The sequence below is a fragment of the Tinamus guttatus genome, unplaced genomic scaffold (genome assembly GCF_059628265.1).
Source record: "Tinamus guttatus ecotype Peru unplaced genomic scaffold, ASM5962826v1 Tinamus_guttatus_pri_ptg000125l, whole genome shotgun sequence".
NCBI lineage: Eukaryota > Metazoa > Chordata > Aves > Tinamiformes > Tinamidae > Tinamus > Tinamus guttatus.
The window spans coordinates 2,574,809-2,600,984 of record NW_028288659.1 but is presented as its reverse complement, the minus strand read 5'-3'; the positions used below and the strand labels follow the sequence as shown (position 1 = coordinate 2,600,984).

At 50.1% G+C, this 26,176-nt stretch overlaps 2 protein-coding genes across 3 annotated transcripts in view; one reads left to right on the top strand and one right to left on the bottom strand.

The window, feature by feature from the left end:
* Positions 1-26,176, top strand: part of CACNA2D4 (calcium voltage-gated channel auxiliary subunit alpha2delta 4) — a 119,868-nt gene that overhangs the window by 69,996 nt on the left and 23,696 nt on the right. The window lies entirely within an intron of this gene.
* Positions 5,694-26,013, bottom strand: LRTM2 (leucine rich repeat transmembrane protein 2). Of its 2 annotated transcripts, XM_010228319.2 has the most exons (5): positions 25,631-26,013; positions 14,861-14,991; positions 13,314-13,475; positions 8,998-9,588; positions 5,694-7,115 (listed from the first exon to the last, which is right to left on the bottom strand). In XM_010228319.2, the coding sequence occupies exons 3-5, from the start codon at positions 13,378-13,380 to the stop codon at positions 6,661-6,663; spliced, it is 1,113 nt and encodes a 370-aa protein (XP_010226621.1). In that variant the 5' UTR covers positions 13,381-13,475; positions 14,861-14,991; positions 25,631-26,013; the 3' UTR covers positions 5,694-6,660. The 2 variants fall into 2 exon arrangements, with proteins under 2 accessions (XP_010226621.1, XP_010226624.1); XM_010228322.2 differs by lacking the exon at positions 14,861-14,991.

The window sequence follows — 26,176 nt, the reverse complement described above, 5'->3', positions numbered from 1 at the left end:
GCATGAATGTTAACAGTGAGCAAGAATAGTTATTGTAATAAGGTGCCAAGGGAAAAGAGGATTTTTAATCTCTTGAATGTTTTCAAATCAAAGGTAGATGCCTTTCTGGAAAATTCACTTCAGCTGCATGTAAACACACACTATCAGTCATTCTACAGGCTAACCTCTGTATTTTCTGTTTCATAAGCTAGACAGATTGAGCTCTTTAAGCTTTTCACAGCAAGGCATTTTCTGCCACCCCCAAATAATGTCTATGGTTCTTTTCTGCACACTTTCTAAGTAGCATGCGATACACAGAAGGTCAGACTGGATGATCTAAAGTCCCTTCTGGCCTTTATACTCTCTGAATCTCTGCCTCTGTGAATTCATTAATGTTTGCAAGCTCCCAGAGAGCTGCCAAAGGCAAGCACTATAGAAATGCAAAGCATTGTTGGTACTCTGGATATTTCCCTTGAGCTTTATGCGGAGCTGGGTGAGTATCTCAGTGTATTGTCTGTGCATATTTTCTCAAATAAAATACCTGAATTTGTCACTCTTTCTGTGCCCCTTATGCATTGACTTTCCGCAGATGTTCTAACAAACAAGTTTCTTCTGAAGTTAGAACACAGCAAAAGCAAATGTGAAGGGCTAAATCTTGTCTTCGAGCCTCAGGCGAAGAGTGCTGTGCTGTCCTGGCCCAGGAGCTTCACGCAAGGCCGACTGTTATTCTTAGCATCCTGCTTTGCTTCCCCGTGGCTCTGCCTGGCCTGGGCGCAAGCGGTGTGGGAAGCAGAGCACTGGCCCCTGGTGCCTTCGCCCCTGCCCTTCGAAGGGAGACGAGCTGTGAGGACGCTGCCCTGTCTCCATCTTGCAGGGCTGCTGGTGGTGGTGGGGAGCTCCAAAAATGACCAAGGAAATCTCTGGTTTGCTTTCACTCCATTCCGTGTCTGTGCTCATCAGGGAAGGCTTATTCTCTTGTCTGTATTATACAGTTCTCCTGGAAGGAATGATTTTCAGTGCCAAGAAATCCTGTCCTAGGACCTGCCTTTATCTAAACAGGGCATAGAAACTGGCCCTCTGACCCATGTTTCCAGTCAGAGTTGTGTTTCCAGTCATGCACAGCAGGCTGCCAACAGGCAATATATGGAGCAGCTATTCTGCTTTTTTATATTTCCCATGTATTATGCTTTCATATACATAATTACATGTATACAGGGCAAATGAGAGTGAATCAAGTTGCAGACAACCACAGGCTGCTCCCAGATAATTTACGAACAAAAAGAAGTTTAGAGCCATCAGATGAGTGTGTTGGTTTTGCATTTTTTTCAGCTCTACGTTTCTGCAGCTATATGAACTGTTAAGTAGCATTTCTGTGCACTCCTGTGCTTGGGTGGTAAAATTAAATTAAACTGTGTGCCATAGATACCATACTGTTAAATAATAGTAATGGTGATTCTGTCATGGTGGTACATTTTCAATAGTGCAGACTCCTCGGCTGTTGTTATCAGATTAGGATTAGTGGGTTCTGCCCCCAGTTTTTCTGTGAAGATCAGGCAGGATGTCATGGTGTGAGTACAGTGTCACCAGGTTTGCGTGTGGTGGTTTCAGCATCTTTGGACACTCCACATACCTCAGAAGCAGGTTTGTCATGGGAAGACTATGCGATGAATTGCGTATGGATAGCACCTTCCTGGAGAAGTGGGGAATTTCGACTTACTAAGTGTGTTGTGAGAGACCTCGCTAGTGAACAGCTGGTGTTTATCTTGGGGGGTGGTAGCCCGTGTCGCTGGGGGTGCAGTAGGATTGTCTAGCATTTTTCATTCATTTTAACATAACCCTGCTCAGGATGCCCAGAAACCTGGAGCTACCAGAAGCCATAGCTCACTGTTGGTTACGGTAGGTGTTATTGAACATTATGCTCTAATTAAAAAATGAAAAAGGCTTTTGGAGTCAAATTTGACCTGAATATAACTCCATTGGCTTCCGTGTTCTTACGCGGGGGATTAATTTGGCCCTTTCGACTTTTATGTAATGAGCTGATTGCCACAGTCTCTTATCCTTGTTACACAATTGCCCTTGCCTGCCGGTGTCCCTGGAGCCCCGTGCGGGTGTGTGTGCAGGTGTGCGTACGGGTGTGCGTGCAGGTGTGCGTACGGGTGTGTGTGCGCCTGTGGGTGCATGTGGGTGCGTGTGTGTGTGCGTGTGTGCACACATGTGTATGCGCATGTCTGTATGTGTGTGCATGTGCTTGCAGATCTAGTGTCTCACCTTGTCTCCCTGTATCTCTTGTCCTACAGCCCCATCCCGGCTACAGCCACACGCGAGCCTAGGACTTGCACTGATGGGATGGGCCGGTGTAGATGCGTGTGTTCCGTCCAAGCCGAAGCACCATGTGCAGACAAGTGTGCACATACGTGGAAATTTGCTGGTTTTTCTTTATCTGGCCATGATGTTTGCAGCATTTGCTGTTGCAGGGGATGGGGGAGAAAGGTGACTCCTACCAGAGAGCTCATTTAAGCAATGAGGAACATAGGAAAATACATTCTTTATTATTCTTCTGTAACAACAAGCCAGAAATATAATATACCTTTAAAAATCTTCTGTCTCATGCCAAAGAAACCTCCATTCAGTTGTTTTAGAAAATCCTGTTGCTCTCCCTCAAAAACAGTAAAAAAAGAAAAAGAAATTCCAAGTGCCATCTGTTCCCTGCAGGAAGGGTGCCTGCCTGCACCACAGGTAGGCTGTGGGGAGGGGAGAGGGGGGCAGGAGGGCTGTTTCTGTGGGCCTGCCTGACCCACGGGCCGCGTGGGCCTGCTGGGGCGCTTGGGCCTGCTACCCCGGGGCGTTTCCTGCGGGCAGCCCCGTGCCCGCGGCGGCTGCTCCTGCCCGCAACAAGGCGGGTTTATGGGACCCTCCGGCCAGGTCGAGCCCGTGGGGAGAGGGGAGTCCCCCACGCCAGAGGAGCCCCTTCCCACGCGCCAGGAGCACCGGCTCTGCTGCAGGGAGCATCCCGCAGGAGAGCGTCACGCAGGGCCCCCCTCGACGCCAGAGGTGCCTGCTGGCCGTGCTAAGGCTGAGCCCGCCTCGAGCAGCTTGCCAGGTGTGCCAGGGAGCAAAGAGCCTGTTAGCAAGCAGGGCGCTAGCAAGGGCGCTTCCCAGTGAACATCTTGTCTGCGTGAAAGAGGACAGCACCTTGTCCTTCAAAGCATTCGTTTGCTTTCCAGGGGGGCTTGCCATAGCATCCAGCCTTTGAGTTTCTCAGCAACCCTCTTTCCTCCCTTTTCCTGACTTCCCCTTTCTTGGGTGGGTTTCTAAACATAGCAGTCCCTTGTCTAGGGTTGAGGTGAATCCAGACTTTCTGCCTTATAACTGAAAACAAAGAGGAAAGGTTGGGCAAGGTTATCAACAGCCTCACAGCACAAGGTGTGGAAAAATATTATTAGCAACAAAGGAAAATGGCCGGGGGGGAAAGAGGAGGTCACAGGGGAGGTGCAGGGAATGGGTATTGCCTCCTCACATCGTCCCATGCCTCCCTCCGATTACTTTATCCCTTCTATCCTCTTAAAAACGTTCTCATCCTCTCTCTGATTCTCACTCTCTCTCACGCACACGCACACACACAGACACACCAATTATTTTGTGCAATGTTTCACCATTATTTGATGCAAGTAAAATATATATCTATAAATATACCGCTCTGAGTCAAGTCCCATTTCAAGTATGATTGCCAAGTCCAGTATGGTAAAGAGAGAAGTTCCCCTGAGAGGGGGGTTGGGGAGAGGTTTGGATCCAGCAGTTACTCTAGTCCTGGTTGCTGGGAATGTGGAGCAGCAGTAACACACATAAGGAGTCTGCAGTGCACCAGTTCTGCCCTTCAGCGCAGGCTACGGTTGCAGCAGATGGATGGTTGAGTGGCTATACAGTACATGGGGAGAGAGTCCTTCCTCCTCACATCCCGCTAGCCCTGCTTGTCCTCCTCCTCCTCCTTCGGGCACACAGAGTGCTGGTGGTGAGGGGCATGGTGTGCGCGCACGCTTGTGGGCAGGCTGCTTTTCCCAGCCCTTCCTCCAGGGCAGCGTGGTCTTCTCCTCCCCGAAGAACATCCTCCTTGTCCACTGCATCCCTGTAGTAGAGGGAGGTCATGCGAGAACAGCCCTGTCTCTTTGCCTCTGGCATGTCAGGGGGGGCCTGTGCCACTCCAAGCTCAGATTAAAGACCAGGCATTGGGTTCCTGCGGGTCAGTGCAAGAACCCAGCTGGGGCTAGATGGGGGTGAAGAGGTGGCGTGAATGACCTGCGCTTGCGGAGCAGAGGCTCTGTGGGACACCCAAAGGCTCGGGGGTTCAGCTGGAGCGGGGCAGCGGGAGCCGTGCGCGGGCAGCTCCTGCCATGGTGCCTGTGGGCCTCCCGCCCAGGTTGCCTGTGCAACACCACGCGATGCCGGCTGCGCTGCCGGCCGGCCTCCCTACGCGGAGGATCGCAGTCCAGGCAGGGCGCACGGATGTGCGACCTCCGGTGTCATCTCCCTAGCCCAGGAATACCCACTGCAGCGGGTTAGAGCAGGTTACCATGGCAATGTGTGCTCTCCCCTGGCGACAGCATTTTATCCCACTTCCAGGGAGATAAAGCGAGTCCTTCTTTTAGGTTCTTTTCTTTGTTTTCCCCCTCTCACTTTTATTTTGTTTTTCTGTCAGGTTGTAAAGAACCGAGACTAATATGAGGCACTGCAGTCTGAGGGCTTTAAAATCCGTCTGGGGACAGTCACCCTACGTGGCAGTGGCGGCGGGTGCAGCTGGCAGCGAGCGCCCGTGTGCCGCGTTGTGCACTGTGGCGGCCCCGCCGGGGATTGTGTCTCGCCTCAACAGCCTCCAGAGCTGTGCCCCTCTCTGCAGCCCCCCAGCCATATTGCCCTGCACCAGGCGCCAGCAATGCCAGCTCTGGGGCTGTTGTCTTCTCCCCCTCCAGTGCTTCTCCCTGAGGCCGCACCACCCCTCAGCATGGCTTGCACTACCCAGGCTGCTGAGCCACCTTCTCCTTTATGTCCTCCCTGATGACCGCTTCTCCTCTCTGCCCTTCAGACACTTGGACACGGAGCCTTTGTATCATTCTCCCCCTCCATTAATCACAGGAAACATAAAATAGATGACAAAAAAACACCTTTTTTCATGCTCTATGCTCATCTTTGCTGATTCATGCTATAACCTTAATAATTATGCCTTTCTCTATCCTCTCCTGCCCCTTCCCCCACTAGCTCTGCAGTATTCATAGAATCATGGAATCATAGAATGCTTAAGGTTGGAAGGGACCTCTAGAGATCATCTAGTCCAACCCCCCTGCACACGCAGGGTCACCTAGAGCACATGGCACAGGGCTGCATCCAAGGGGGTTTTGAAGATCTCCAGAGAAGGAGACTCCACAACCTCTCTGGGCAGCCTGTTCCAGTGCTCTGTCACCCTCACTGCTAAGGAATTTTTCCCTAAGTTCCTGTGGAACTTTTGGTGCTTCAGTTTCCAGCCGTTTCCTCTAGTTCTGTCGGTGGCCACCACTGAAAAGAGGCCAGCCCCATCCTCCTCACTCCCTCCCTTGAGGTACTTATAGACACTGATTAGATCCCCTCTCAGCCTTCTCTTCTCCAGGCTGAACAGGCCCAGCTCCCTCAGCCTCTCCTCATAGGGCAGATGTTCCAGGCCCCTGATCATCCTTGTAGCCCTGCGCTGGACTATTGAGATGTTTTTGTTAGCTCCTCAGTGGCAGGGTTCAGGTATTTTCTCCCAACCAGAAGGTGCTATGCAGTGTTACAATAAAAATAAGTTGGAGTGGCTAAATGTATTCATCCTGCATGCACAAGGCAGATAAATTTGTGCACATGTGGCTCTGCATGCGCAGATGGAGTGCCTGGATGTATGGAACAGAGCTATGCCTGTGTGTGTGTGTGTAGAGATCAGACTGACTCAGTGTGTGTGTGTACAGGAGCATGGCTCTGTCTCTGTGTGCCCATAAAGGATGAGACATATGTCAGCTTGTAGACTTGTCCTTGGCCAGGAGCAAAGAGAGCTTTGTGCTCCTGGGCAGTGTCGGAGTGATGCAGGTGTCCTTCCACCTCTGAAAGTGAGAAGGGAAATACCCTCAGACAGTAGTCATCCCCTAGAGACCTTCAGTCCCTTCTAACATACTCTTGGCCATACTGACTTGTCGAGTGAGGAGCAAGTTGCTGTCACACAACAGCAGTGACCCTAACAGTAAGGCATGGACACTTGCCTGGTGTTCATGAGCTTTCACAAAGCTGCTCTCTCTGCAGGGCACTCTGGACAGGACACAGAAGGACTCAATCCTGAAGCTGAGGGCACGACATGGGTTCCCAGAAGGTGCCAGTGGCTGCCAAAGTAGGCACATGGGGGGGAAGCTCTGTGCAAGGGCATGAGGCACGGCAAGCACTCGAGGTCTGACTCTACTTTATTTGCCTGGAAGGGCCCAAGAATTGAAGGGCACAAAAGGGGCCTGGGGCAGAAGAACAGAAGTTAGAGCCAGGTGTCCTGACCCCCCAGAAGCATGTTGCACTACTTGGGTGAGTGGAGCAATAGCACAGTCTGTCTGTCTGGGAAGATGTATTGCAGGAGGACCCCATGCTTGGCAGCTCTCAGGTACCTTTGTTAATTGCTGTCCTTGCCTTCCTAGAAGAGTTTCATGCCACAGAGGAGATTTGTTTTTGCTCTTCGTGTTCACCCTCTGTGTCGCCCATGAGTGGCTGCCTCTTCTTCAGCTCCCGGTGGTACTTGGCCATGAGGGATGCATAGATGCAGCCATAAGCTGCTGCCACCACCATCATGATGCACACAATGCCACAAACCACCCCCGCGATGATCACAGTGCCAATAGCCCGGCGCACGCTCACAGGCCTGTATCGCTGTTTCTGAGGGCATCCCACACTGGGCTCCACCTCTGGTTCTGGGCCTGATTTAGATTTGGAAGAAGTTGTGCTTCCTTTCGTGCATGGCGGGCCAATATTGTCCAGTACGGTAGAGCTGTTCTCATCATCCAGCTGCGAGCAGTAGTTAAACATCTCCATGGGCACCATTCGCATGTCCTTCCCTTTCAGCTCCTTGGGCAGGGTACATGCCAGCTGGTCGATCTTCCCACCTGTCCCAACAGAGATAATTAATAGGAGTGAATTACAGTTGCGTCATCCTGTTAAAGCGCGATGGTGGAGCATTGAAACACAGCCTACAGCAGTCAGTCTTAGCAGCATTATGGCTCTCAAGGATGGACTGTCTTTGTTAGGTGCTGGTGTTGTAAAATCTAGCCCCTCACATGTGAATGCTGTGTTGAGTGGAGAGAGATTTCAGAGAGCTTCCTCCCACCCTGAAAGGGAAACATGATCCAGCATGGAGTGATCCTAGAGTTCAAGGGTAAGATGAAGTGAGGAGGCATTGTTGTCCCCACCCCACCCCTTTCTCCTCATACCTGCCAAGTTCACTGTGCCTCTCAAAAAGTGGTAGGAGGGAGAAATGGCTGCACTTGCCTTCAGACAGGCAGACGGGGCAGAGGGTGCACATGCCGTGTCCCCTCAAAAGGTTACTTTTTGCCTAACTGGGAGGCACTTGGCATGGGTTAGCCCTCCATGACAGGCTTTCAGCCATGGCACCTGCCTGGGATGCTTCTACCGAGGTTTGATTTGGCAGTAGAGCTCGTGGTACGTGATATCTGTGTAGATAGCTCTCAGGCCAAGACATGAAAGCCCTCTGAAATCATCTACTAAGTCAACCTCACACTGTTTATGGAGTTATGTAAGTGTTAATAGAAGCTTTTCAGGAAAGGAGAAATTAAAACAGTAAGATAGGATCAGGACCTATCTTCTCAAAATAACAACAGACACACAGCTCTATCTTTTAACAACTAATCCACCTCCCCTCTGTGAAAACAGCGACAGATGTTGAAACAAATGCTTCAGCGAGTTTGGGCAATTTCTTTGGAAGGGAAAAAAAAAGGCAAAATTAACTCTGTGTGCTCTTTATCAGCTTTGATGTGAGAGTCAAACAAGAAAGTAAACTGCCCAAAAGGGAAAAGTGTCACTCATATACTTGTTTGGTTCTGCTCACGCAAAGAGGTATTACAAGGTATTGCAGTCTAGTCGTAAGCAGAGGTCTCTTTGCAGTACGGATGTGATTGGCAGGAATGTGACAGCTGACTCTTGTTATCCACCTGATTTGAGACTCTTTCCTACTCAGTGGCTTCAGTGGCAGAAGGTCAGGCCTTCAGTTGTTGTTCTCGTAAAATGTGCCATTTTTCATAGAATCTCAGCTCCTATAATCATATTATTCCATCAGAATTCCTGCTAAGTCATCTACACATTTCTAGCCTCCAATATTTCAAGGAAAAAATGGAAATAAGAAGTTGTCAAAAACTGCTCATTTTGAAATAATGATTTTATAGTCAAACTGATTTAGGGCCTGACTGGGTAATTGGAACGTTTGGATTTGACAGTGTTAGTTATAATATTTTCCTAAGTGGCACTGTTTTCTAGGGTTGTTTTGTTGAATGAAAACCTCATGCTTTACGGACAAATCTGGATTTTACTTCTCGTAGCATAAGGAGGAGAAGTGGATGTTTATTTAGAAGCTTGAAAAGCTTCTCCTTTTCTTTTGTCAGAGGGATGAAGCAAACATAATTCCAAAATTTTAAAGGTTATTTGAGGAAAGATCCTTCCTCTCTCAAAAAAAAAAAAAAAAAAAAGGAATAATCTTTGAGATTTGAAACGAAACTAGGAAATGTGGAATCTGGGATTGCCTGGGTCTTCTCAGGCCTGGCAGTAGCATTAACTGTATCACACTAGAGTAGCACTATGTGGTCTCTTAGCATTATAGCACTGCCCTCCTGTTTCTTGGCAAAGATGTGGAATTTAGGTCAGCCTGATCTGCTGGATTTGTCTGCCTGTGTTTCTTCCCTGCCTGACTGCCTTTCCTTGAAAAACAAGCAGTCAGTCTCCCACACCGTGCTTTGTTGACCCTGCCCAAGCTCCTACCTCGGTAGGAGAACCACTCCATCCAGTGCTTGAAGTCTCGGAGGTTGCAGTCGCATTCCCAGGGGTTATCCCCAACTTGGAGTTGCTGCAGGCTGGTTAAAGGCTCAAAGGTCACCCTGTCCAGGCTCTGCAGGCGATTAGACCTGAGCGAGAGGGAGCGGAGAGCGGGCAACTCATCAAAGATGCCCGAGGGTATGTGGGCCAGGCCGTTGATGGAGAGGTCCAGCTGGCGCAGCAGGGCCGTGTGTTGCAGCAGGTCCTTGTCCAAGGCCCTGATGCTGTTGTTCCTCAGCTGGAGCTCCGTGAGGTTCCCCAGGTCGCTGAAGATGTTCTGAGGGAGCTGGTCCAAGAAGTTGTTAGATAGGTCCAGCCTTTGCAGGGCTGAGAGGTTGGAAAAGACCGGTCCTGGGAGGATGCTGAGTTTGTTGTTGAGAAAAAGGAAGGTCCGGGTGTTTGTGGGGATGTCTGAGGGGATGGAAGAGAGGCCCAAGCCGCTGCAGTCCACTTCCAGATTGCCACTGTTACACTTGCAGGAGGAAGGGCAAGCGAAGAAGGACTCTGCAGCACATAGTGACAGCCAGCAGCCAAGCACTGGTGGTTGAAAAGCAGAGGGTTGGGGAGAGAAAACATGTTAGCGCAGCACTTCCCCTCCTCATCGTCCCCACCGTGAGCACAGCTACAGCTGCAGCCTGACCATCGCAGCGGGGCTCTTCACTGCAGGGCCCTGCAGTGAAATGAGCTGCCTCACAGCTGTACCCTTCTGCTGCTGGCCTGCATGGGTTTCTTCTTAGCCTTTTCTTTTTATGAGCGAGCAAATAAATATCTGCTTTCACAAAGAAGTAAGGACAGTGTATTCCAGAGGGGTTTGCTGCCTGATGCCAGAGCATTAATTCATGTCAGAAGAGTGTGGAGCAGGGAGTGGTGGCAGATGTCACCTACAGTGAAGAACACCTCCTTCTAGGGAGTCAGGATTCAGAGAGAAGAGACTGCTATATGTTTAGAGATGCACTCTTTTTTTTTTTTCAGAAATAAACTTGTTAATGAAAAGCTTTTAAGAAGAAAGCAAACCAAAACAACCCATATATCATTATGTTTCTGCAGTTTGAATCATGATTCTTATGATGGATCAAACCCAAGCCCAAATTAACCTTCAAATCAGAGTATCAGTTGCTCTCCATATCTACAATGTGTTTTTGTGAGCCTTTTAGTAAGATACTTTTTTAATGAATTGAATTTCATTGCAGAGGGATGACTGAGGGAGGTATTATAAAGCATCAAAGAGATCCCAGCCCACTGAATACCTTTACTTGATAATGGTGTCAAAGTGGTTTTGGAATCCCACCCCAATAGCCACACAAGAATCTCCTGTGACCCAAATCACCCGTTCCAGAGAAGAGATGAGGGAAGAATGCAGGCTGGTAGATGAAGAAAAGGGTATAAGAAAAAAGGCTAGTGCCTTTCTCCTACAGAGTTTCACAAGTAAGGTTGGAAAACCCACAAAACAGCATTTGTGCTGTGTGCAGCTGCCCTGGATCGTTATTCCAGACATTTGTCCGTATCTCGTGAGTGGTGTCAGGGCAGTAGTTGTCAACCCTCACTGGGAGCCATTGCCCTTTAAAAGTCTTCCTTCTGTGACGATGAAGCATCAGCAACAGGAAGGCAAGCTTTGTGCCTCCTGTCTTTAGAGGTGTGGGAGTTATGTTTAGGCAGACTGTATAAAACATTTGCATCCTTCATCTTAATTTCACAAAAGGAATTAAGATGAATTTCTTCAATGTGGGAAGCAAGTTCAGCTCCCTCATTTTTCAAGGTGACAAGATTGAGCATTTGAGTAAAACTGAAGTAGATTTGTCTCTACGTCATGCCCTGTCCTCTCTATTTTTCTCTTCTGCTCAGTGAAGGCAGTCACTTAGGGTCGGCAGTCTTCCAGGGCTGAATGGTATCTAAAATGGATGCATTTGTTGTATCACCATTCTTTCCTGGACTGGAAAGTAGATTTTCCTGCCCTGCCTGCATTCCTGCTTTTTCTTTTGTAAGAACCAGTAAACAGATATTTTATTTCTTAACCCCAAGAGAATTTTGTAAAGAAAATCACAGGAGAGATAGCTAGTAGAGACCCATGTTCTGGAGCAGCTCTGCCTGGAGCAGCTCTGCAGTCAGTCATGCATTTCCTCTCTCCCCTCACAACTCAGTCTCTACTTTAGTCAGCCCTATAGCCTCCCTCCTCTTTTTTTTTTTTTTTTTTTGACTTGCCTTCTATCAGTGATGCTGCCTTCCTCATGCCTGAGGTCTCTTTTTGTTCCCAATGACCCTTGTGAGAATTGGCTGATTCACTGTCAGCATAAGGACAGCTATACACGATTTGGACCCTGAGCCATACGATTTCCTCAAGGACTAAGGGATAAGCGTTTGGAGGGTGCCTCTTTTTTTCATTTGTTTGTTTGCTTTATACTTTCATACATCTTTCACATTTCCTTCAAGAATTTCTTTCTGACATTCAGTCAAGATCTCAAGTCTACCTTGGCCCTGCCAGTGCCAATCTATGTGCTCTTCTAATAATAATTATGTATTGTTGTAGTGAAATGTAAGAGAGATCTTTATCCTGAGTACCTCTGTGCCTTCCTGTTGTGCAAAGGTTGGGGTCAACAGCAGACAGTGCCATGAAAGCAGATCATAGCCTGTGAACTAGCACAGTGAAGGCACTGTCTGCCTGGGCGATATTAAATTCCATTCAGAATACATTGCTCCCTTGTTGTAGCATGAGAATTAAAAGAATGAGAGCAAGAGTGGGGAAGGGAAAGAGCCGTGAGTCACTTAAGCGACCCTGTCTTTTCCTGGATGCTTGACAAAAGTACAGTATTAATAATAGATTGACAGCTGTGATGAGGAGATAACACTTAGCTGTTTTGTACACCAGGAAAGGTGAGAATAGACCATGTAATGCTATACAGGTTGCATTGCTCAGGGCTCATTGCTCACCATACCTACCCACCCCTGCTCCCTGACCAAGCATCTGCGGAATTTCACCAGTGTAAATGGCGATGTTGGCTGGTAGGAACACTGTAACTGGCAGCTAGTTATGGTTAAGTTCAGAAACTGTGTTTGTGCCAAGTTTCTGCAGCCATATAGGATGTCAGATACCCATATATTTCTGCTCTTGGAAACATTTTACTAAAATCACAGAATGGAGAAGTTTTCATTTCATATTCCATCCCTGTGAGAGATGGAATCCCCATATAGGATGTCATCTGAGTCCTAGGAATTCATCTCACCAGTTAGGATGCAACTATATATGGAATAAAAACAAGGAAGCAATAGGCAGAACTTGATGCTCTCTGCCAGCCCTGCCAGAGGATGAGCAGTGTGTGTTGTTCTGTGAGGGGAAGATGAAGTTACTTTGTAGGGTGTTTGGTGACTCTAGTAGGTGGCAGAAAACTGATACAGGAATATCAGATTAAGTCAAGACTCAGCAGCATTCATTGTAAATAATTTATACAGCAGTCTAGTCTGTGAGGGTAGATTACAAAGATGCCTTTTTTTTTTTTTTCTGGGGAAGGAAATAATTCTCCTAGCTTCTTGGTAGTGCTAGTCCCAAATTTCATCAGGAGGGCAAGAGTAAGGGAACCCATGGGTCTGCTTGGCTGCCTGGGCATGCAGGAGTGGTGGGTGCTCTCCAAGGGCTCCCTTTCCTCTGCTGTGATTCTCAGACGTTTTTCTGAGGTGCAGGTGCATTCCCCAATGCCCTGCAGCAGCCTGGTCGTCTGCGCTCTGCAGTCAGGGCTTCTACAGCAGATGCTCTGGTCCACTGGGGAAACAAACTTTTATGTTTTAATTTAAAGGATGTCTTCTTTATTTACTCTTGGATTTTTGCTACATATGGCAGTGCCTAGTAGGAGTATTCTGCGTTCCTGTCTTGCATTCACTTCTAAAATCTGTCATGATTTCTCCTGCCATGAGAAGTAACGTAGGTATGAACCTCTAAGACCACAGAGAGGAGTCTGCTGCTTACAGGGTGCTGATGAGAGAAGGGTTTGGGGTGGATCTTTGTGCAGTGGTGCCTTTCTCATCATTTCTCACCTGTCAGGCCCACTAGAAGCAATCACTGCTAACTGTCCCACTTTAAGCCCATCTTCAGCTCTAGAGTCTCGCTCTCCCTCCCAGCTAGCCTGGCCTCTAAAGGAATCAGGAATTAGTTCAAACATCTCCATTCTTAGCTGTCCCTCTCCCCCATTCTTAACCCTGACATGACCTATTTTCTTTCCACTCCCTTGCGAAACAGGAGCATGGTATTTAGCACCTGAGTAGGTATTACTTACGGCAAGCCTCTCGCCACCTCATGGGGAAGCTGCTCCTCCACCGGTGGCCAGCACTCATGGGCAGCATCGTTGTCTTCTCCAGCGTGTCTTCACATCCACCAGCCAGCCTGGTGCACGGCCCCGCAGGCTGGAGGAGCCACCTTGCAGCCTGCCTGTCGGAGCCTGGAGGAGAAGAGCCAAGTAGAATGGGTGGCATTCAGTCCCCTGGGCGTGGGAGGCAGGGCTGGCCCCAAGGTTTTCATTCCCTTCCCCACCATGGTGTTTTGCCTTTGAGGCATGAGCCTCCTTTTGGAGGGGAGATGGGGCATATTTCAAGAGCTACAGCAAGATCTTAATTCATTTTGATCCTCTTGGTTAAGAATTAAGGCCTCATTCACATATGTGCCAAAATGCACTTGAGTAGCCCGCCATGGCAGCTTCATGAGCTTCACCTTCAAGGTCAACCTAATGAATCGCTGAGGTGACCCTGCGAGGGCAACAGTCTCCAGCTCGTCCCTTCCTGCTCACACAGGCTAGTGCCACCTGTGCGCCCTGCTCTGGGCCACATGGCCTGGGCTCACCTCAGTGTGGGCTCTAGTGGCTGCCGGTGGCTCCCCCCGCACTCCCCAGCAGGGCTGTCCTCCTGACGCGGTGTTAGAGCAGGGCCGAGCAGAGCACCGTTCAGCCTGGGGGGCTCGCACGGCAGCACCGGCAGCAGCTCAAGAGCAAGGGAGCCTCGGAGAGTAAGGTTGGACCTGGGGCGGCGGAGGCTGAGTGGGTGTGTTGAGAAGACAGGAATCCCATCTTAATTAGAAGCCGGCAAAATGCTCGGTCTAATTAGAAACCCAAAGACCATAAACTCTCCCCTGACAATAAGTGACTGACAACAGGTCCCTCCTTCCTTCCCTCTTCCCACTTGAAGAGAGGGAAGCAGGAAAAGGGGAAACACCACAGACCATCCTGTCCCCCTGCTTGCTCTCTGATGTGCCATGCAGAGCTACGGTAGCAGTTAGATGGACATTTCCACCCGAGTACAGAAATACGCCATCCTGCATCCCCGCCGTGGGGCTGTGGCAGCGTCCCTAGCCTGTACGTTCAGTGGGCACTGCACGCCCGCTGGGCGCTCTCCCCGGGCACGTGCCAGCTGCCCACCCTCCCCCAAGCTCCCAGGACAGATTTATTTTATACCGGCGTGTAAATCACCAGGTCATATTGAAATTAGCATCTTGGTGAGAAAGACAGGCAGCTTCCCTGCCTGGGCTTGCACGTTTTGCCAAGCTGTTTAGATTATCTATCCAAATGCCGATGCAGCAGACAGGTGAATACCTTGCCCGGCACCAAAACAACTCCAGCCTTTCCCTGCTGCAGCCCCCCGCTGCCCGAACAGAGCCTCGCCTGCGGTCCCTGCCGGAGGAGAAGCCTCAACAAATCGCTGTCCCCATTCGCTCTGGCGGGGAAGGAGACTTTCAGCCTCCTCCGTATCCATGACTCTGCCCTAAATGCCACCCTAAGCCTGCTGCCGCCGTCTCTCAGATCGACAAGGACGATGAAAAGCCGCGAGCACTTACCTGGAGGGGCTTTGCCCGCAGCCACTTCCACCCGACTCCCAGGCACTGTCCAATTACAGTCTGTGCCTTCCCTCTCCCTCCTTGACTTTCACTCCCCAGCAGCCAGCTTTCCGTGTGCTCTATTTAACTCCCTACAGCACAGGAATAAACGGCAGAGTTAAGCTGACAGCCACAGAGCCTTATCTGGCTGCCGGGTAGCTGGAGTTGATCAGTTCTAAATCCTGTTGCCGAATGATCGTGTCCTTGCTTTCAGCATTAGGGGCTGCCTGCCACGCTTTGCATTTCCCTCTTCGCCACCTTCACTCCGTCTAACTTTGGGTTATAGATAGCTCTGTTCCTTACGCTCTTGCCTTTTGGCTCTGTTTTGTAACACCCCGTCTGTATCAGCTGGCTCAGCTCCAATCAAGGGGGCTAAGCCTGAAAAAAAGAAAACAAACAAAAAAAATTCTTTTTGACACCACTTCCTTCTCCGACCTCTCCTCACCCAAGCCCCCGTTAAGTCCATGGGCGGGTGTTTTCCCCTGCTGTCTATTCCGTGTAATTCTGCTGTGCCATCCACCAGGGAGAGCAGGGGCTGAGGGCAGCACCGGCATACCCAGGGACAAGGATGCGGTGCAGGAGTCAGGGTTGTGCTGCCCCTCATCCCTTCTGCTCCAGCAGGAAAGGTCCAGCACCCCTTCCTGGTACCTCGCAGGTGCCTCGTCCCAGGAGGCAGTGGCAAGGCTTGAGCACAGAGCAGGGTGGGAGGAGCAGATGTGCATAAATAAGCTCTTTCCCTATGTTTAGAATTTATTACAGTGCATAGTGATTAACACCTGTTTGGGCTTTAATGCTGCCTCCTGCATGGCAACACGCACAAAGATGGAGGCACCTTGATAAACCCATGATTATTTTAAAAGCATGTTACAAATACACAGTGCTCCTCACCTCATACACAGCAGCTACACGATTGTGCATACACATCTGCCTAAGTCTGAAAGGCAGCATGTACGTATGCAGATACAGGCACAAATCCAGCTCGCATTTGCAAGCGTATGCACCGAGGTGGACTCATTCATGTACTTGGCATTCTCCCATGAGCCATGTCTAGCCACTACATGTCTTGTTCAAGGCTGCCAATGGCCACAAGCATAACGTATGCTTCCGTGGCAGAACATCAGCTTTGCTGTAGGTAGAGGTTGCTGGCTGCTGAAGTGAAAGCTTGAAATAATATGTTTATAAAGAAATTTTAAGTCCAAGGATCCAGAAAGAACAGTTTCTCCCATGTACATATTGCCCGTAAATCGGTTAGACCAACGCCACTAGTGAATAACATCCTGCAGCCAGAAGAGAGTAAGGAAGCAGAGAGGGTTTTTGACAACTTCCTTCGAAAGGCTTCCCTGAGCTCTGACTTCATTAGGTGTTTTGCTTCGGCCTGAGGTGCCTTCTGCTCCACAGAGCCAGCTGCGCTCCCTGCAAACCCAGCGCCGGGAAGCCTGTAGTCCTGGGGCGGCCAGTGTGCGCCTGCACCTCGGGGCTCTCTAGAGCATCACAAATGCTGCCCTGGCTGCTCTCAGCCTGACAGCCTGGGCTGTACCCCGTAGCAAGGGCTCTGCCAGGCCTGGCAGCACCTCACGGATGTCCCCAGCCCAGAGAGGCCCATGATGTCTGTTCATGTCTTAGCATGGGACTGATGGGCTTGCCAGTTTCCAGCTGATCTCCACTGCTGGAGCTCTGGGGCTCTGAAGTCATCACAGGCTCCAAAAATCTGGCGTCTACGTGTCTTGTGGGCTTGCTGCATGTTTCCCTCTTCCTGGAACATGTGAGGCACATGCCCTATGATCCGTGGGGCATGATGTCCAAAGCTTTCTTCCAGATGCTTGAAGTTTAATATCTTTTCCAGATTATGGAGATATGAACAGAATAGCCTGTGGGGCTGTTGCTGGCCTTTTCTTCTTGCCCTTTGATACAGGACAGCAGAAGGCATTTTTGTTGTTGTTTCAGCTCAGAGCAACAGAAGGAAGCCATCCATTTCTGGCTGTGGGCTCCAGTGGCCAGAAATACACTAAGCTAAAGTGCCACTTGGGCATTTGACCTGCTGTCAGGCCCCCCAGAGGACTCTGTAATGAGGATTCCCCTCATTAGCTTAAACAGGGAGCTTTACTGACGGGTAGGCGGGGGGGGGGATGCATTAATTGCAATGACTTTGCAGGACTTGCCAGCACATAAAAGCTACAGCAGATGCTGTCGCTGTCTTGTGCTTCCCTTCTCCCTCTCCAGACACCAGCGGTGTTCACAGTGTCGTGGTAAAACCTTAGCTTTTGTAAGCAGGGTCACAAGGATCATGCTGAGAAGGTGGTGAGGGCACTCTGTTTACTGCATCCCGATACTGTTCTAGTAACACTTCCCAGTTCTGAGGGACCTTCTATCCAAAGCTTTCCATCTGCTTTACAAATGGCTCTTTCCATGGTTGTATGTGTTGTCGTTGTTAATGCTATATGTTTAATAACCTGTGGGCCATGGTTTCTAGAAAAGCTGCCTGTCTTTCCACTAGGTACCATGAATGCTCAGCACAGAGTGAAATAGGCTTCAGACCTTAGCCAGTTCTTCCTCTGCGCTAGGGAGGCGAGTAGAATTATCTCGTTTTCCACACAGGGACACTGAGGCTATAGAGACAGGCGACTCTCCCAGAATGTCACTAGTGTGAGGCACAGTCAGCAGCAGACTCCAGCCCCCTGTCTCTGATCATTGCACTAACCCTTAGCTCCAGGATCCAGGCTCCAGGATCAGACTCCTTTAATGGCCTGGCTGCCAAAGTCAGGGCGTGAGGGTGACCTATATTATGAGGGGTAGGTAGCAGAGGCTACAGCAGATGCCAGTAATGAACTTACAGGAGGCATTCGTCCCACCCACACACTCTCCTTGATGAGGAAAGTCCCTTTCCAGTGCTAAACTGCTTTAGCCTTTATCAGAAAGCCAACAGCGTGAGGGAGGGCATGGAGGATACTTTAAGGAGATTATCTTTTTTTCCCCCCCACTTTCCTTGGGGAAGCTGTTGTTTCTGAGATTCTTGTTTTATTGGCCTCACCCACAGTGGAGGAGGACAGTAGGACCCCAGAGTCCAGTGATTAAAACGCTCTGTGTCTTGTTCCTTCATCAGCCCTTGGAGGGCACGATGCTGCACACAAAGGGAGACGTATAAGCTCAGAATTGGAAGTTCATTACATAATCTGGTTGAGTTGTCCTAGCAGCAGCTGCCCCTCTTCTGATACTACCAGAGTGAATTTAGGTGGCGTGGATATGATACCTGTTCTGGCTTCCCTGACAGACCTAGGTCAGTCAAGCAAATTACTGACCACACGAGTCCAGGTTTAAGCTCCTTGTCTCATTGCGGCTCCTCCTCAGTTGTTTATTTGTATTGCAAAAGCACCCAGAGCTGGCAGCCAAGCTCAGCAGCGCTGTAGAAACATAGAGCATGTGTCGCTGCCCCAGTGAGGTTATACGCTAAATAGCTGGGGGCTCCATTTCCAGCACTTGCTGATTTATTAGCACGTGTTCAGGATTCATTAGTGTTGCACTGCCACAGTCAATGGAAAGCACATTTTAAATTCACACTAGCTGCAGAAGAAATGGTGCCATCTGACTTGCAGTGATCGATCGCAGCTAAGCAAAACACCTCACAGAGCAAGCTGCAAAGTAAGTAGAGAGCATATGAAACCCACTTGGTATGGTAAGGGGGCTGTGGCTGTGGGACCTGCCACGTTCCTGACTAGCCGCAAATTATAACCTCACCCTGTTCTCTAGGATGTGCGTTGGGCAGAAAGCTGCGGATCTGCAGAAATGTTAATGCATAGATTACTCTGAAATGCAAGTGTGATTGGTGTTAACATTTTTTCCTCTGCAAACCCATGTAAGAAAGGTCAATGTTATCTCCATTTTATGGAGGGGTAGGCTGTGAAGGAGATGAAATGGCTGCTAAGTTTGGCTGCCTGAAGTTTCAGGTGCCCAGCTCTTAAGACCTCAATGGCAGTCTACATCTGTTCCCAGCTCAGATTTTCGAAGCTACTCAGTGCATCCTTCGATCACTTAGACTGTTAAATGTTCTCCTGTCCTGCAGAAATTATTGTCAGGGTTAGCAAAGTTGCACAGAGCAAAGGAGTGCCGACAGGGTCAGTTATGGGGTTTTCCTAAAGTTCAATCCCTGGCCAGCATGTGGCAAAAGGAGGAGGGAAGCCAGTTTCTCTGATTCCCAGTCCCTTTCTGTAGCCAAGACACAATATTTGCAGCCCAAGCCAAGCTCCCCAGTCAGCTCACAGTAATGAGGATTGGGAGAGGTCAGCGGGGCTGGGCATAGCAAGGACATCAGGCCTCAGTGAACCCTCCAAGAAAGGCACAGAGCACCTGAAGCTCTGAAGAGGGAATGCACCTGAGCACCTGAAGGGGAATGGACGGGAAAGGCCCAGATTGCTGAGGCGGGTGGGGAGAGCGGGATCTCCAGCAGAGCAGCGACAGGGAAGTCCCAGCGCAGCCGGAGCGCAGCATATGGAGGAGGCCCAGAGCAGCAGCCGCAGGAGAGCCGAGGGGGCAGTTGACAGGAAGAAATCCAGCCATGTGTGTGCCAGCATCTTCTCCAAATATTAGCGAACGTGACAGACCACGCGCGTGTTTCATTTAGCGGAATGGAGGCCGCTGAGGAGGGAGGCAGGTGAGGGAACGGGAGGGCGCTCGGACACGTGAGCTGCTCACCCAGTTTCCTCCTCTTTTTTTCTTTTTTGCCACAGAGTTATGTTTTTGTTCTTATCATGCTGTTGGCAAAAACCGATAACCAAGCGAGATGTGGAGGGGGGATTCTGCATGGAGCCTGAGCTAACATTTTCTGATCCAGCCGGGAACAGTTGGCTGTGGGTGGTGGCTTGTCACCAGGCCTGCCAATTCTAATCCAAATCCCAGTTTGTCTCTTTCTCTCAGCTGTGGAGGGAAGAGCCTTCTCTACAACTTTAATTTTCCACAGGGGTTAATCCCACGGTCAGTAGTAGCTCAGGCCCTTAATCCTCTCCCTTGCCCCTTGGCAGAAGGCCTGCAGCCACTCCCGACTCAAGCAGGCCGATGGAGGCCGCACTTCCGCTCCCGCTCCCAGTTCTACCCCACACGGGTGCCCGGCAGCATATTGGCATTTAAAATGCCACTGCGCGAGGCTTCCCCTGGGGTAGAGGGTAGGTTGGTGACATACGGCCAGGGCCACCCATGAGAGGCTGCTGAGAGAGAGGGCGGCCTGGTGGGAGAATCCTGCTTCTGCTGTGCTCATCTCCCTCCCCACCCCCACAGACACTTTCCTCACTTCTTCGCTAGATGGGACTCAGGATCCCAAAATAATCTCTTTCTTGTTTTTATTCAGTGTGTTTTAAGAAGAAGAAAATGGGCCCACATTTGTGAAGGATTCTCTGAAGGCTCAGAAATATGGACATGCCCCAGTACTATCCTTGGGTTTCTTACTAGGGACCAAAGATGCAGCAGATCCATAGCAGGGAGGGACCCTGCCTATCTGAGGTTGAAGACACATTTACTTACCCAGAGTAAGTAAATGGAAGAGCCTCAATTTAGTTACCAGATATGAAAATAACTTTTTTTTTTTTTGATCAAGTGTTAAGTAGCTCCCCATTCATAGCTCTGTCCATGGATTGCTAGGTGAGAGATTCATCAAACAATGCAGTAAGTGAGGGAGCCAGGCTGCCAAATCAAAGGACTTCCAGATCAGTACCCCAAACTAACCAAACCAAACCCCACAAAACCACACCAATCAACCAAAAACCTGTTATACCTTGTTATAGCTTACTTGACCCAAGAATTGAGATGCTCTATGCATAAAGCTTTCTTTGCTTGTGCTTCCTAGTTCCTGGAATGCAATGGTCTGTAAATCTGGGTGATCCCATGCACATGAATTGTCCCATGCAAGCTGATCTGTCCTCATTCGTGCCAGTGTCTGCTCAGGAACTGGCTTTGCCTCTCAAGGTAGTCTATGTGCTGAAAGATGTCAGGACCCCAAATTCCCTGGTCTTCTAAGTAGTTACTTTTGCTCCCGCATGGTGGAGAAGCCAATGATGTGATGGAATTGCTGCCACTTAAGCTGCTGAGTGACAGAGTCACTCTCACTCTTTCTCTCCCAGCACCTTGAGTGCGCTCCCCTAGCTGCTGGCTCTCAGACCATCAGCTGCCAGGCCCATCACCGCTTTGCCAGTTGGAGGAGAGCAGGAAGAGGATTTAGAAAACGCTGTGGATTGAGGCAGAACTTCAGTGCCGTCTCACTTCACAAGCTCATGCCCCTGGCATGTTCACAGGGGCAGGGATCAGTCATGCATGCGCAGTGGTGGGGCAGAGTGCAGGATGCCAGCAGTAAAATCCTCTCTGCTCTTATCATAAGGGGATCAGTGACCCAGCACACTCACAGCTCCTGGCAAACTTCCCAAGGAAAAGCTGACTCTCATTGTTCGCACATGATGCATTTATACTGAACTCTGAAAACCTTCTGCTGATTTCTTTTTCTGCCTTAGTGAGTTGCATGGATCTCTTTCACTTGGATGCCCCTGTGGCGCAAGGAGTCCTGTGCTGCATGTTAAAAGAGGCCCCAGACTTCTCCTTCTCCCCCTTCTCCATCACCTTCCCAGACCATCCAAGAGGGGCCTCCCTGCAGTCAATGTCCATGCAAACTGCCTAGGGTCCAGGCTGCTGCCTGCAGCACCAGTGGTGCCCGAGGAGCACTGGGATATGCTTCCAAGCTTTAGAAGTTGGCAGCATTGCCCTCGCCTCAACAAGAGGTGGTGATGGCTCTTGCTGACCAGAGCTCCAGCATGGCTGCCCAGATCCATGTGAGCTAGCACATGCGCCATGCTGCAGAGCTCGCTGAGCCTGGGGAACATCTTCAGATCTGATCAGTGACCAGATCTCTGGGGGGTTTGCAGCCATGGAAAGAGTACAGGCGAGGTAACATCCATATCCCATCAAAATCACTAAATGCCAGTGTGTAGAGCAAGATCCTCCTTCAGCCCCTCTGCCTCCTCGCAGCAAAATTGAAGCAACAACACACTGTGCTTTGGAGAGCACTGGCATCAGAGGACCTAGCCAGGAATAGAAAGAGGACAAACAGTGAGCGTTAAGCCAAGTTTCTTCTAACAGCTCTCCTTCAGAGTCACAGTGTGATCCTACAATGTTATTCCTCGAATGAGGGAACAATACGCGGGGCAGGAAGTCCCGCAGCCTCCTGCGGGTGAGGAGCGGAATGAGCTCAGGGCCTGATTTCAGAGTCAGAAGCCTTTGCGTGCCGGCATTCATGGACTTCAGGCTTGTGTGGCCCTGACGTAAATTTAGGTCTCAGTCCATCCCATGAGGGGTATGAGGAGTTACCACATCTAGATAAGAGAAAGTGTTTTTTCCATCCATAAGAAAAGAATCAAAGTGTCATATTCAATTTTAAAAAAACTATATGAAAAATATGCCATTTGATTTGTAAAGCTAAGCACTTATGTGTTAGTTAATACCTGCATGACCTTAATTCACCCACTTGCGTACATGTATTACAACACAGCCTTTGTGTGTTGATCAAGTACTATCTATTTTTTCCACGGGACCATGTCCCATACTCCATGCATAGAATGCACGATACATAGGATAACAATCAGGATGTTGTAATAAATGAGACCATTTTTATATGGTCAATGTAAAATACTAACCCACAGTTTTGGTGGTCAATCTGCACATTCCCAATTTTGCGGGTGCCCAACAGGAGACCCAAGGGGCCATTTTGCAGAACTGCTGAGCACTCGCAGCGGATGTTCTGCAAAATGCTGACAGTTTAGTCAGGGAGCTGCTGTGGGCTCAAGGCATCAGAGGCGCTAAGAGCCAAGAGGTCCCAAGCTCCACTCCTGCCCCTGCTGCTCCTTCACCTGTGGCTAAGGGGCAAATCTCTTTCCCCTTCAACAGCAAGGAAAATAACCATTCTATTGCCTTATCAGGAAAATAAATTCTCTATCATCTATGAAGCAACTAGAGCAGCGAACATCTTCAGAACACCGCGAAGCAATGAATAATGATGTATTGCCTGCAGGGCTTGGATGACAGGCAATAAACAAATAAAAAAGGCACACACGCAACAGTACCAAAATCATAACAACCCCCTGCTTCTCTCCCTGAGAGCTGTGCATGCAGTGCCCTGGACAAGGCAGCCGAATGAAAATACAGTGTGTGATCATAATAGCCAGGACTGCAAGCCAGTGCAGATGACACGGTGCCCTGGATCCCAACACTTCCTAACTTTCAAGGGCTTGATTTGCAATGTGAATAAAACAGAATTTCATGTAATCCCACCTCTCACAGGTGAAGCAACTTCCCCTTTGATCCATCCAACCTAAGCTAGCACACAGAAACAACTGTTTCTTCCTGGTATTAGGATGCCTTGAGTCTCAGAAAGCATTTCTGTGAGCAAATATTTCAGCAAAGCTACAGCAGGACAGGCCATGTGTTACAGGCTGTTTTCATGCTAGTCTGCAGCCTGGGCGGAAAGACTCCAGGACTCTCTAACGTCAGCGCTTTCCCACTGAGAAGTGCAGTGTGTATCATGGTGTAGCATTTTAGAGCAGCACCCAGCTTGCAGGAGCATCCCAGTATGGTCATTTGGGTTACTACTTGAGCCACCCAGGACTGGGACAGATGTCAAGCACTTTAAGCAGCTTCTTGTAACCAAACATGGCAAGCGAGGGTAAACGCTTGGTCTTTCATCTGAATCAGCAACAGGCAAGTGCTGAAGAGTCGCTGAAGTCTTACCCGGACATACCCTCCTACAGGAGCGAGCCTGCCCTGCGCTGACCATGCTCCAGTCCAGCCTCCAGGGCTCCCCATCGGGGTGTCCTCATGGCCCCGTGCTGCTGAGGCCCACACTGCCTCGCCGAGGGGGCAGCTCTGCCTTCGTCGGCTTCTGCGCTTCCGACGAGCCCTGGAAACCCTTTCCAGCTCTGTGTGCAGGAAGGCAAGGGAAGGGCGGGAGGCTGGAGTAGCTCATGAAGATAGCCAAGCTCTGCGTGCACCTTGCTAGCGTGCGGCACTCACTTTGCTGGAAGCAAAGGTAAAGCTATGATGTGGCATAGATTACATAAGAGGGCTTCCCCCCTTTCTCTTTGTATACAGCCTCTTTGCTCAGGATTTACCATGAATTCCTCCAAGTGGACAACATGACTGCACTGATGTCTGAGAGGGAGACAACTCCCTCCAGCCTTCCTCTCATGTGGAATAATTCCCTTGCAAATGTGTCTTGCCCACAGCAGTTAGAGGAGAATCCAGTCTCCCCAAACATACCCAAGTGACAAAGCTCAGAAGAAAAATAGTCTGAGGTTCTGGAAAGGCACCCCCTTCTCCTCGCAGCTGCAAATATCCCCTGCTTCGTGACAAGTCCATCTGTACCTTTAAGGGAGACCTTGTCTTTAAGGGTGTTTAATAGCACTCTGGACAGCAGCTGCTCAAGCTCTTATCAAACTGAGCTCTTAATTTTTCTCTCAATCCTTCAGAGGCAGAGCAGGAATCGGCAGCAGAGCCACGCTGCGTTCTGCTAGCTGCCGTTCCAGCCAGGGATGCGCTGAAACCTGCACATTCAATCTACCTGACAATCCAAATTGCAGGCCCGAGGCCTCGTTCAGTAATGACCTGGTTAGAGTGCCAACTCCAAGCATCTCTTCTCCCCAGACCAGGAGAGCTCTGATTTTATGCGTCTCTCTTAATTAGAATGAGATGCAGTGGCAGTAATAAGCTGGGCAGGCAGCAGAGGAAGCAGGCGAAAATGCCCTGCTTGATATATATGTGCGCACGTGTCTCCACATGTGTGTGTATGCACACACTCGCATGCACACAGACTAACACGCACATACGTATTTTCCTGCCTGAAGCAAAATCCATAGGAGGCTTCACATCAGCTCATTCAGGACTCTCTCCTCCGCCTTTTCTTGCAGGCAGAGCTGCCCTTAGTAGCAATATTGGAAAAGGCTCTCCAGTCTTTCCGTGCTGTATTCAGCCCCATCCCTTGTGGTATGCCTTGCTCCCAGAAGTTCAGAGATCACAGGCTCAGCCTGCAGGGATTCTGGAAACAACTCAGGATTTATTTTTGGCCCCACTTGTGACATGGTCCATGAGCTCTATGTGTGAACACATACACGCAGACAACACACATGCACAGAGAACACATCCTACAGTCAGTTTACTGAATTTTGGGTCAGTCACCCCATCCAATTTTAGCCCTCATTCACTTCTCCATTTTAGGTTTTTCCTACTAAAGACAGCTGTTGAGACCAACATGCTTCCCAGCAAAGCCACCTCCAGTCCAGTGAGGTGGGTCTGGAGTGTCAGACCCACACCACTTTGTTGAGGAGGGGACAGGAGCCAGGGTCACCAGCAACTGCCCAGCAAACTGCCCAACCACTGCACCAAGCACTTGGCCTGAAAGCTGCACTTGAGCTGTCTGTCCTATAGCTAACGGTGCTGGTGCCCTTCACAGCTGGGAGAAGTTGCCCCATACTTAAACTGGACTCAAACCAGTACCATCAGCCTCCGCGGCCGAGTTGTCACTCTGCCTTATCAGGAAAATTGCTGCCCTTCAGCCTCATACAACTGGGATTTCTCTGCTGCACCGAGTTGCAGCCGGTGCTGTCCCTGCCTGCCAGTCTCCTCCCTGAGGAAGCTGCTTCCTTGGGGGCAGCCCCACTGAAAGATCTCACGTAACCGAGGGGATATACAGACAAGAGAGCCTCTACTTACTGTGCCCAGGCTAGGACGGACCCTCCTGTGAGCCAGCTCTTCCAGCGAACCCTGTGCAATTCCCAAAGCAAATCCTGCAGAAACTCCCTCCGTTGCCCGGTGAGTTCTCGCTGGACCCCTGTTGGCACGAGCCCTCGTCTCCTTGCGCGCTCGCCAGCCGGTTGCCCCGTGCGGCGGGCAGGGAAGCAGCACGGTTAGGTGGCAGCGTGGGAAAGGGACTATAATCCTCTGTAAATAATAAATAGGGGGAGAGAGAGGGAGGCGGCAGAGGGAGCGACTGAGCGCCGTGAAGTGACAGCTGGGGGTACATATGCGGTGGCAGCAGCTCACGCACGGGAACGCGCGCGCACACGGCCAAGGAATCGCCCCGCCGAGCAGGCAGGCTCCGCTCCGCGGCAGCCGGCGGAAGGAGCTCGCGGGATTTGGGTGCCTCTCACCCCATGCTGCCCAAAGAGCTCGCTGTCTGCCTCGGCGGCGCGCGCTCCCGCCTCCCGCCCTGCTCCGTCGCCCTCCGCAGAGCGGTGCCCAGGGCTCCAGGAGGGTGCG

What these genes read in the sequence shown, in the direction of transcription:
- LRTM2 (XM_010228319.2), bottom strand. Translation starts at nt 13,380, where the DNA reads ATGCTGCCCATGAGTGCTGGCCACCGGTGGAGGAGCAGCTTCCCCATG. An exon ending in GAGGTGGCGAGAGGCTTGCC is followed by an intron (nt 9,589 to 13,313) that starts GTAAGTAATACC and finishes TTCAACCACCAG; the next exon opens with TGCTTGGCTGCTGGCTGTCA. An exon ending in GGAGTGGTTCTCCTACCGAG is followed by an intron (nt 7,116 to 8,997) that starts GTAGGAGCTTGG and finishes CTGTTGGGACAG; the next exon opens with GTGGGAAGATCGACCAGCTG.